We start from the raw sequence: 12,148 nt of genomic DNA, 5'->3' as shown, positions 1-12,148 counted from the left end.
TGTGTCTACCCTCGCTATTCATATGTTAGCTACCAAATGGGCCTTAAGAATACATTGCATGTGAGGGGCTTGGAAAGGGGGTTCTGCATAGTTGTTTTCCTCTGGTGACGTCAGAATGTTTTGTTTTTAATGGCTTTTGGGAATAGCCTCGTTCCCAATTATCGTTTTCGGAAAAATTCTATAGCAGGTTCTACGATGCGGCGGCGAGAAATGCTGTTAAGAATTATTATGCCAAGAAGTTGACAACAGAATTCACATTTTACCCTCAAGTAGTAAATCCTTAATACAAAAGTGTTTCAGAAGGATTTGGTAAAAAGAAGCAATGATTTCGCAGCTAATTTCACGTCTTATGATGTAAGTAGAGGCATGTTGGCCTAGCGCCTTACCTTGCCGTATTTGTTTTCGTTTTTAAAGGTCCTTTATTTGTCATTATTTTGAAAGAGATATAGTTTTTTCTCTCTCTTTCAAAAATAATTCCAATTTATTTATCGATAATCAGTTGACTGCATAAGTTTTGGTAGATTTCGTACTCTCTCCAACGTGAAAAGTGGATAGTGGTATCTGTTTTTTTATCTTGACGGGTTATTTAGTTGTGAAATTAACTTCTCGTTTATATCAAATACTTATCACAACATTTTCAACTTTTAGAATTCTTACTTATTCCCTTAACACACAGAATTTAATACCGTCAACAACTGAATCTTCCTCCACTTATTCCGCTTGTTACCTCATGTTATGAAATATCTGCTTCAGAAATATGTTGTTTTGTTTTGTCATCGTCACAGAAGACGCTTTTAAAACAGGTTTAATATCTAGTGCTTCGCTTTTTCAATTTTATCTGTTTTTATTTCATTTGTAACATATTGCTTTCTTAGACTGAGCTTTGGAACATTATATCCAGCTTACCGTTCGTATAAAGCAGTCAAAACAAAGGACGTGAGAGAATACGTAAGCTTCTTACAGCTTTTGAAACAATATTCGCACCTCTAGGATTAAATCCGTGAAACCTCTTAAAGAATAACAACTTGGTGTTTTAGAAGCATATGATTGGTCTTAGTTTGTTGAATCACGATATTTCTGTTCTCCAATTGTATTTATCGGTTGGCCCCTAATTTTCAAACATGATATATACTTCTTTGTCCTTAAAGAGCCATTAAATGTGTAATTGCATAAACAAAGGACTTTTAGATTAATTTTAGTTTCTGGTATAAATTTTATTCTGAATTTAAGTAGGTCATTAGGCACTTCAATAAACAGATGTCATTGATTGAAAAGATATCTCTTTTGGTGAATCCAAAAAAGCCCTGTTCAGATTTTAGTATTTTATTTTGCAGTGTAGATTAAGTTTCATGATATTAAATTGCAAAAAGACAAACATATGTTTATCAAAACAGATTCGGCAATTTATATCAAGTCAAAGAAACATGATACAAATCATTCATCAAAACTAATTTGCCTCAATAGGCCACTTGAGCTGTTATACCATGTCAGGGCATGACACAGAGTTTAATCAAAATGTCACAGAAATTGTGTACACTTTCCTTGTAGCATAACGGTAGACAAAGAAAGTATTCAATGTTTTGATCTTTCTATCCAGTTTAGCATATCTTATCTCAATTGAATGAAGTTCACAATCATAAAAACTTTTTTCATTAGTGCTATTACAGCTGTTACTGTTTAATGTCAATAATATAGCCAGAAATATTGGCATTAGCAAACTATTTCTGGATGTAAGTACTTGCCCTGTGTAGCCAAAGACTTTTGGAAGTAAAGCAATGTGCCTAGAAAAAACAACAACAAAAATCAATGATCCTTTTCTGAAGATACTTTAAAAAATGCTTGTTAATTATACAATCTTAGGTCTCTATGCTAACTATCTTAATGAAATAAGCACATTTTCTCATGAAAAAAGAAATATGCTTCTGAGAAGTTCAATGTTTTAGGAATTTGATGAATTTCTTGTATCACAGTTATTTTCAGTTCATTTCATAGATAGTGCTATAAACATTTTGCAGTGGCCAACTTAATTTCTTTTATTTAATTGAGCAAAATGCTAAAGTGATGCTCAGAATTGGCATTAAAATTGAAGTTTGCTTTAATAGATAAAGCAGATATCAGTAAGTAAAAATATTGAAATTTCTTTGCATCCCTTGAAATTTACTTTATATAGCTAGGTTGCCCTGACACTGCTTATTTGCATTTGGCTGGCTTGAGGCCAGCAATAAACAAACATCCTTAATGGCGTGTATTTTTTACATTTAGGTAAAATGGATGATGTACTGGATAGTGTTTGCATTCTTCACAGCAGTGGAGAATGCTGCTGATGTTTTCATTTCTTGGTGAGTCAATCCATTAGACATCTATTATTGATGTGTTCGATTTATTCATGGACTCATGGAGTCAATCAACTTGAAAGAAAAAGAATGAATATTAGGAGCTAGCAAACATATTTGAGAGTTGATTCAGTCATGTTATGATTTTGTTAGGTGGAAAGTAGTAAACTTTGCAAATCATTGCTTAATATACATGGCTGAATATAGGAGAAATATTGAAAGAAACAAGTTTCATACCTGTGGAAGCATTGCATTATTACTATCTTTTACTATATATGTTATATTTTGATTTTAAAATTGAAAATCTCTTGAAATTTTGTGTGCATATTTCACATGAAAAAATAGTTTTATTTTTGTTTATAGAGAACACAATAATGTATATTTTGTACTTGTTTTAGGCTGCCTTTGTATTATGAAATAAAGATCATTTTCCTTTTATGGCTTCTGTCTCCTGCAACAAAGGTATTTTGTCAACAACTATACTTGTCCAGTTGTATGGTATATATACATTTTCATTATCAGAATGAAATTGTTTAAGATAGTTATATTCTATTTCCTGATAAAATTGTATAAGTTAGTTATCCTATCAGAATGAAATTAAATTTCCTGTATCCAAAAGTTTGACATATTATGATAGTTTTATAATATGTAATATTTTTTATCCAATCTTTATCTACAAGACACAATTATGAAGATTGTACAGACCAGCACTGTTCCAAATTCTATGTGATATGATGCATTTGAGATCACAAACATTAGTAGATTACGAGACATGTATGATATTGTACAAGACTTGAAACTAATTTTATTTCCATCAACTACTCACAGAATTATTACATTTGATTTTTACTTACTTAAACATAAACTTCATAAAAGTTCTATTAGATTTAACAATAATGACAAATGCAGCTTTTTTGCCAACTAGAAATAACTCTTTTGCTCTATCAAGGCAAGTAACCTCCATAAATTTTTTTATATCACAAAGGTTGGCTGACTAAAATTTATTTTTTCTTCAAAATTGTTGCTGATTTTCAAGTTTTATTGTAAGTAACTAGCTAACAAGCTAGCTGTCAAGTTGAGTTTATTAGCTTTAAAGCCATCCCAACTGTTAGAGGCATTCTGCCTAGCTACAGCTCCACTTCAATGGGAATGCAGCTATTTGATTCAAAAGCTCTGGAATCAAAGTTGTATCTGATTGGTTTAAATCATTTAATTATTGATCAAGCTCAACTGTGGATGAATTTTACTACCATGAAAATAAAGTTGAGCACAATTGATGACAGACTGTCTTTGAGTAAACAAAGTATGACATCTCAGATCATCCAAAATCATATTTTCCTGACCACAATTCCTTGAATGGCAGCTACATAGAATGAAAACAAGGGATACTCTAAGGCCCTTAATAGAAGGGGGTCTTGATAGTTGGGGGGTGGGGTCAGAAATTTTTCAAAAAATATATAAGCTGGGGGTGTCTTAGTAAATGGGGGGGGGGGAGTCAGAAATGTGAAAAATCTGAACAAACATGTGCTGATTGTTTTTGGGTGAGAGTAACTAAATTTCTACATATACTCATTAATAAAACTTTTGTACAAGACAACCTCTTCATTTAAGCGAAACTTTCTAGAAATTTCACAGCTGCAAGAACGAAAAAACAAATTAAATAAGGGATATGAATGACTGCATATAAAAATTAAGCTCGGGGGGTCAGGGAAAATTAATAAGCACCCCCCCTCCTTCTATTAAGGATTTTAGAGTAATTGATTAAACTTTATTTACTGGAAAAGGTGCACACAGTGTTTATGGAAGACTGATATTTTTTTTAAGTCCCAGTGTTGACTGCATTAAATTTATAAATTGACTGCATTAAATCAAATTTAATAAAATACTACGTTTCCAAAAGTTATTTTTATGATAATTTATTAAATCATATATTTTCTCCCTGTAATTTCCTTCTTTTTCTCAGTGTTTAGACTCTTCTGTTGTTTCTGCTAATTTCACCTAAATGCTTTTTTCAATATTTCAACAACATTGTTATTTATCTCCTCCTATCAGAATGATGCCCTACTTGGAATGGAGTATTTTAAAAATGTTGAAACTAATTGTTTGTTTCAAAACTAGAACAATTTTCCTGACATTTATTCAGAGCCAATTAATTCAATTTCATTAAGTAGTTGTCTTGTCAACTTGACTCAGTCTTCAGCTTTTTGTTTTTAAGAGGTCAGTTTTAGCTGATGCGAGTGATGTACTTGATATCAATTGAAAAAATATTCAATATTTACTTTCTGCAATAGATGTTTTTGAAACAGTCAAAATTTTATGGCAGTATCAATTTTCCATTTAGGGCTCAAGCATTCTATACAGAAGATTTGTCCACCCATGGCTTGCAAGGCATGAGCAGGTAAAAGTGCTTCCTATTGGTAATCTAACCTGATTTAAATGCTATTGAACCTCAGTTTTTATCTATGGTGGGACCAGAAAAATAGACTGAAATGTCAGGAGTTTGGAAGCCTTTTTTATCAATAAAAATCACAGTACACTTTTTTATATATAAAAACAATTTTAAGAACAACACAGAGGCTCAATTTGCAGAGAATAAGAACAATGTAAGAACTTTTCTAGCCTCAACAGAATAAGTAGAATTAAAATGCAAAATATTTTTACCAATTTTCTTTCTTTTTAACAAAACAGAGCCTTCTTTATCTGCTATTTGCAATATTCACAGATAGAATAATCAACGTGGAAATAAAAGCAACATTACTTGATTTTCAAGAAAATAACATTTGAATTTGGACAATTAATGGAATTAAAACACGTTATTAGAATTTTGCAGGGTATTCATAAAATGTTTTTATGGTTATTGAAGTGGTTGAAAGTAATTCATCAATTTAGCCAAAGATTTAATGAAATCTGTTTTACCTTATATATATTTTACCTTCTCAATATTCAACCATCCAACTATATTTCAGGAACAAGGGTCTTTTTTAAAGTTTATCCTGATCTTCATATTTATCGTTTTATAAATTCATTTCTTTTTTTAAAGTTCCTAATATTACTCATATCTTTAGTAATCTCCTTAAGCTAATTCTTGCTTTTATTAAGGATATTGACAGGTATATAGACAACGCAAAGCAAAATGGTTATGTGGCGCTGTTGCGTGTTGGCAGGCAAGGTCTCAATGTTGCCACGGACACATTTTTAAAGACCGCTGTAACGGTAAGTTTGGTTCCTCTCATTTTGGTTAAAGTGCTTACCATGAAGTAGCTCAGCCCAGGGTGGTAGGGTTGGGGGGCAAAGGCGATTTGAGCAAGGGAAAATATGGGTCAACACCCTTTGAAACACCAATAATGCCCTTTCTCGCAGATATTTTTTTCCATTGGAGGGGGGGGGGCGTTCTCACCCTTTTGCTTCCTCCGTGCTACGCTACTGTTGACCCTCTTGCAAGGCTACTGTTGCCAATGGTAGCACTCTGTGCCTCATACATTCTGCTAAACATACATTAGGAGTAAATGATTTAAAGAAAATTCTTTCAGCTGAACTCTTCTGCTATCACTTGGTTGGCAAGACTTTTCAGCAATATATTTTGTATTCTAGCCCAGTGTTGTCCATCTAGTGTAAAAGGAATGTCAGGACTTTCTATTACGATGCTAAATGCTGTTTATACAGCAATATTTACTTGACTTTAATCACTGAAGAATGTTTCCTAATTTAATGAAAGATTAATATGAAGATAAAAAATGTCGATACCCTGCCCAGCTGTTTTTCTGTTCAAAAACTATATGATGGTATGCGGAAATACATAGTCAAATCTATTTTGTAAAAAGTTTTCTTGTAGACGACTGCAAACATATATAGCTTTACGAAGTGTTCTGTTCAAAGATTGGTGTTAATTTGCTTTTGCCCTTAATTGGAGTTGTAGAACTTGATGGTTATTAGGCCTAACTGCGAATGTAGTCGCTAGACAAGTAGTCAAAGATTTCCAGGTATGACTGTCTACGTACTAAATTGTGGTCGTAAGTTATTATTGCTGTCGATTGTCGGCATGTCCTCACAATTAGAAAAAACGGACTGAAAGCTCTTAATATGCAGTATAAAAATTTAAAAGGAAAATTTTGCTGAATCCCATTCAAATTATTTTCATTATAGGGACAAACGACGCTGATTAACACATTACGAAAATACAGCAGCATGCAGGAGCTGAATAGAAATTTTGACGAAACAGACGCACCGCAAAATCAGACATCAAGAGTCACGTGGTATGGAAAACCTTCAGGACCTTTAGATGACAACCAATACGATTTTGAAGATGATTATAGGATTTTAGAAGAGCAGTATCAGCATCAGTATTCTGGGGAATATAATACCACGCTTCCAGGAGGAGCGCCTCTGCCCAGGTAATTTCTTTGATTCAATAAGTAAAGTCTCGATATGAAAATGTATTATACACTATCTGAGAAGAAATAGGCTTGTCTGGCTCGAAAAATGTAATATAAACACTAATATAAAACGCTAAAGGTTATGCTGAATCGCTACAATATGCTGAGTCGCTACACTAATACAGACAGACACCAATATAAAACGCTAAAAGTTATTTTGGTAGAAAATTCCAGCTATAACTGTACGTGGATCAAAAGGATTTACAAACCACTACAATATTCTAAAATATATAAAAATACAGACACTAATATAAAACGCTAAAAGTTATGCTGAATCACTACAAACACTAATACAGACAGACACCAATATAAAACGCTAAAAGTTATTTTGGTAGAAAATTCCAGCTATAACTGTACGTGGATCAAAAGGATTTTTAAACCACTACAATATTTTAAAATAACATGAAAGTGTAACATCAGTATTTCTATCACTTGTATTAATTTGAAAAATATTGTAAGTCAATAGATTTGTATGTTTTTGAAAGTTCTTTACGCAATCGTGCAAGATATTCTCTTAATTCTTAATCACCAATGCTATTATTCATTAAACTGCATAAGTGAAAGTACATTAATGGTTTAAAGCTAGTTCAAGTGATAAATATATTCAAAGAGAATGTTATTTGCAGTTTTTTGCATGAAAAATGTTTACAAAAGTACGTTAATTATTAATTATGGAAACTCCGCGGCCTAGTATTATAACTGTGTCTAGTATGCCTTGATGTGATTGATATCTATGTACCTGTAGGTGTAATAGCGATTAAGATGTTCATGTTTATCATATAGTGCTCGATGCTGGACAAGCAGGGTGGTACATACTTGTGTACAGAACAAGGTGTCTTTGAGTTGTGACTCGGAGTATCACGTTCTATACTAGCATCAGGCTTGTTGATGGATATGGCTTCTCTGTTTTAATCATATGTTGCCATCCAATATCATTTGTGTCATTTGAATGGTAGCTCGATCCGTGTGATGCTGATAAAAAATTTAAATTTGATACAAATTCCGATGTTGTCGCAAACAAGGACTTCTCTAAAAATCAACAAAGTGAAATTTTACGCATAAAATCAAGAGTTAAAGTTATTTTTTAAAGAGACCATGAATTGAAAATTTATGCACAAACTATAGCATTGCAGGACTGTGTTATGGTGTACACAATATCCTTTTTTATTTTAGCAAAAGAAAAATCCGTAAGATCATCACGGATATTCCTCAACAAGAAGTATTTTCCATTTCGTTCAACTACATTAAAGTGTGTATATAGACTACGCAAGGTTATAACTTATTTAATTGCTTTCAAAGGAACCCATCATTCCAAACATCAATACCCGAGGCAGCTGATGAGTGTGATGAAGAGACGCAGGCGCCACATGATCCAGAGGCTGATAGAGCTGAGGAGGAGCAAGAAGAATTTGTAGATAGCCACCCACCGCCTAGTGCTCCCCCGCAACACCAAAATACAGCCAATACGAAAAAGGGTATGAAGCAGGGAAACGTGAGCGCCAAAACTTCAAAAGCTGACGAAGTTTCATCAATGCGAGGCTATAGCACTTTGCCAAGGCCACGGACACAACGGTCAGCACCCTCTAGTCAGCCGGTAAGTGTCTCCGTGAGATTGTCAATAAACTTTCATTTTTAAGGTCCTGTGCTTTGGCATGTAATGAGGGTAGATCCACCTTAATACCTTAGATGCTTCTGAAAGCCAACACTCATACAGAGTAAGGCCTTAAAAATTCCTAAATAAACTGGTTTAAAAAAGAACTGACTTACTATAAACGGTTTTCTTGTGTGATGATTACCCATATACACTCCCCTTACGAAAGTATCCTTAGTAAAGTATCATTTTTGTTGAAATGAGAAACCTTTGCGCTACAAGCCTTACGTAAATCAACTGATGTTAAATAAGCGGAGAACAGCAAAGTCAGGTTACTTGGACTCAGTTAAAATGGGCCAATAAAACGTGGTAATTTTTTGCAAACTGGTTCTTGAGTCACAAATAATGTCAAATAAAGAGAAATACAGTTTGTTCATTCTCAGTTTGGAAAAATATTTGTGTGGAAATGCTGCTAATCTCTTATAAAACATGCAAAACAATTGGTAACATTTTAGCAAATCTTTAACTTTCTTGCAAAGAAGACACATCATTCAGTGCGGGGCCATAGAGTCACACTATTTCCTCACCGCTGCAAGTTTTGCTGAAATCGATCAGTACGAGGGTACATTTCCAATTCTTTATCATTTTCCTTGCAATATCTACCTACAGCTTTGGAAGGTTCAATTGTTTGTGAACATATTTTGCGATAATACAATTTTGCGTAATGACCCAAACCAGTTTTTGTGCAAATCAGTTAGGGAGGAACGTTCGGCCGTTGGTGTCGCGAGAGCTTTTGCTTTTTGACCGTGAGAAATTTTTTTTGCGTCTTGTTTTTCAAATTTGTTTGCATATGTTGAAAACGGCAGTCCTTGCGCATCCAATGATGGAAGCAATTTAATGATAGTTTTTCTCTATCATTGTGATAAAACATTATTTCTAGACACTGTTCAAAATTCAACAACAGAATTCACTGTTCAACAACCAAAAAGGCAATAAGAAAAAATTCGATGAAATTGATTAAAACATTTTCATGAAAACTGCCTTTGAAATTTGTAAACAAATTTATCTAACAACAGATTCCCAACTAAATTCGAAACTGTCCGGATACTTTCGTGAGGGGAGTGTAAAATCTGTGTGATTATCCTCATGTGTGATTAAAGTATGTCGTTTGTGCAGCTGGCTCCTTAAATGAATGTCATTTTAAAATAAACATAATTTTATTTATCATCAGTAGTTTTCGCTGTTAATGCTCATGTATCTCTTTATAAATATTATCTTTATACGTGATTATTAAATTTGTTTGATCTCTAAATCGTTTAAAGGGGGCATAAAATTCTTCACGAGAAAATTATTCCTCTTGTTTGCAACCTTTCTTTAGTTATACATACAACATTCTAGAACGTTATTCTTTGATAATACTATTTATCTAGGACCTGATAATCTTTAATGTACATTGAGTTCTCAACCTGAGCAATTAAAATTTTGTTTTATTGGTAAATTTAAAGCTATTCATGCAAAAATCTAAACGATCAACAACTCTGCCAATTTATGATAAAGTTAAGAAGGTGGTGAAAATCTAGCTGCAATGTTGGTAAGTCGAATTTTTTATTTTTTTCTGCGAATTCAGTTTAAAATACAAAGAATTATTTAATGTTCAATATTATAAACTTAGCATAAATGTTCAAAATATAAAGCTAAATATTTTAAAACTGCCAATGCCAAGATGATAGAGCGATCTCGCTTTATCATTTTAATCACCCTCTGAGCGATTGACCTCCTAATGTACAACCAATATTTACCTGTTTTTCACTTGATCAATTATCATGATACACATTACATCGTAATTCGCATTGATCTCTGCCTCTTAATATTTTTGCTTTCTTGAAAATGATTTGGGTAAAGAGAAAGAATAATTTCTGTCGATTTTTGTCCATTCTTGGTCACTTATTCATTGCTATTTGATTGATTTATTTTTTCTCATGTGTTTACTGTTAATTGAAAGTTACTTGACAAACTAAAATGCTGAACAGACACCCACTTTTGCCATATGTCGATCATTGTCTTTTTTTGTGAAATTAGAATGATCTATCGATGATTTTGAAAAGCTGGATGAAATTTCTTAATTTACATATGGCCAGGAATTAGTTATGTTCAATACATTACTCAAAACTGACTCAAGTTTATTTTGGAGAACATTTTGACATTGTGACTTTAGAAGGGTGATCTTTAAGTTGGTGTAAACGAAATACAATTGTGTTGCGATATTAGCAATCGTACCATTAATTTGATCACTTGTTCCGCCTGAAATGGGACTTTTGGGGAGAGGTACGGTGCTCCGACATTTTACTTGTCTCTACTTGTAATTTATGGTAAATAAAACTAAGTGATTTATAGGAAGGCAATTTACTGATACGAAGTTTTGTAGTAATGTGTTTTTGTATCTTTTACAGCATGGTGGCACCCTACCAAGACAATCTCGGCGTAGCAGGCAAAAGATCCAGAGAAGCCAAGAAACGTAAGATCTTTCAAGTTTTTAGATTCCACTAGGCCCTTCGGTTTTCCGCATGAAAATGTTCTTCCTTTTAGCTCTACAGTAGCAGCAACATGTACAGTAGTTATTCGAGACCCAGCTATTTCACAAGAAGCAGCCATGTTTATGACCTTCGACACAGAAGCTCCATGCCAGAGCTTGAAGCAAGATTGAAAGACGATCCACTTGGCAAGAAGATACTGTCTGCAAGAGGCGAAACGGATGCTTGAACTAACAAACAAACACTCTCAAGGACTGATTATTATTATTATTTGTCGTGAAGATAGTGGATAACATATAACTACGTCAGTTTTATAGTCAAACCACTTTAACTAAACTTCGTAATGAAACGCATGCCTTTGAAAGTAAAGTGTCCATAGCCTATGCAGCAGACTGATAAAGACAGGGAAGCCTTGTAAATGCGTCAAAGCTTTCTTATCACAGGTCGTGTCTGCTACGATCAGTTTCGTTTGTCTCAAGTATAGGCGCATCTATATCATTGATTAGTCTCTTGTTTTTCTAAAACGAGGCTCCAAGTCAGTAGACTAGGCCTTCATTTCCATTTAAATCAGCAAGTCAATGAATTGCTTTTGGAATACATTAGAGTTACTAACAAGTTTCTGGCATGCATTGCTTGCTTAAATACGAAATAGAAAGGGTCCCGTCACTGTCTTTCGTTCGTTGCTTTCGTATGCACCTGTCCTCTATACCGGCTGCCTTTTGAAAGCTTAAAATCCTAGTCCAGTTTGGTTTATCGATAGATTCAATTTATTGCAATATTCTCTTAAGATGTTCTACAGATATTCACACCCTATGTCAGTTTTAATTATTTAGTAATTACTGTAGTTTTGTGTGATATAACATCTTGCCGTTTGGTGAAGTTTGGTTCAGATACCTTCCTTTCTAGACTTTAGGTTGTGCTAAAAACCGGCTTATGGATTTTTGACGAATATTGCATTTTATCAAATGATAAAAAAATTGCTCAGACTTTGCCATGACAAAGTTTCTGTTAACCCCAAGCTAATTTGGGAAACTTTTTATATCTTGATATGGGTTGGTCTGTTTTCACTTGTTAATATATAATGTGTGTTATTTTAGAAGTAAAATTTTTGGATAATGGATTTCTTAGCCTTGTTGTAATCTAATTACTTTTGGTATTTAATCGCAAGTTTTGTTTCACCTTGAACAACTGAATTGTGACACACTTAAAGTTCTAGATGAAATGGCAAATAATTAATGTTCCTTTGTGTTTTGAAATATT

The 12,148-nt window shown here is 33.4% G+C and overlaps 1 protein-coding gene across 2 annotated transcripts; it reads left to right on the top strand.

Moving 5' to 3' along the window:
• Window positions 1-38: 38 nt before the first annotated feature.
• Window positions 39-12,124, top strand: LOC135695852 (uncharacterized). Of its 2 annotated transcripts, none has more exons than XM_065215037.2 (9): window positions 39-354; window positions 876-948; window positions 2,263-2,339; window positions 2,732-2,795; window positions 4,675-4,731; window positions 5,433-5,546; window positions 6,477-6,724; window positions 8,066-8,360; window positions 10,944-12,124. In XM_065215037.2, exons 1-9 carry the CDS (start codon window positions 323-325, stop codon window positions 11,115-11,117), a joined length of 1,134 nt encoding a protein of 377 aa, XP_065071109.1. In that variant the 5' UTR covers window positions 39-322; the 3' UTR covers window positions 11,118-12,124. The 2 variants fall into 2 exon arrangements, with proteins under 2 accessions (XP_065071109.1, XP_065071110.1); XM_065215038.2 differs by having other exon boundaries at window positions 138-354; window positions 10,808-11,086.
• Window positions 12,125-12,148: the final 24 nt, after the last annotated feature.

The sequence above is a fragment of the Rhopilema esculentum genome, chromosome 14 (genome assembly GCF_057945365.1).
Source record: "Rhopilema esculentum isolate cy_ngs chromosome 14, ASM5794536v1, whole genome shotgun sequence".
Taxonomy (NCBI): Eukaryota; Metazoa; Cnidaria; class Scyphozoa; order Rhizostomeae; family Rhizostomatidae; genus Rhopilema; species Rhopilema esculentum.
The sequence above is the reverse complement of the archived record's forward strand: the minus strand, read 5'-3'. Positions and strand labels throughout refer to the sequence as shown.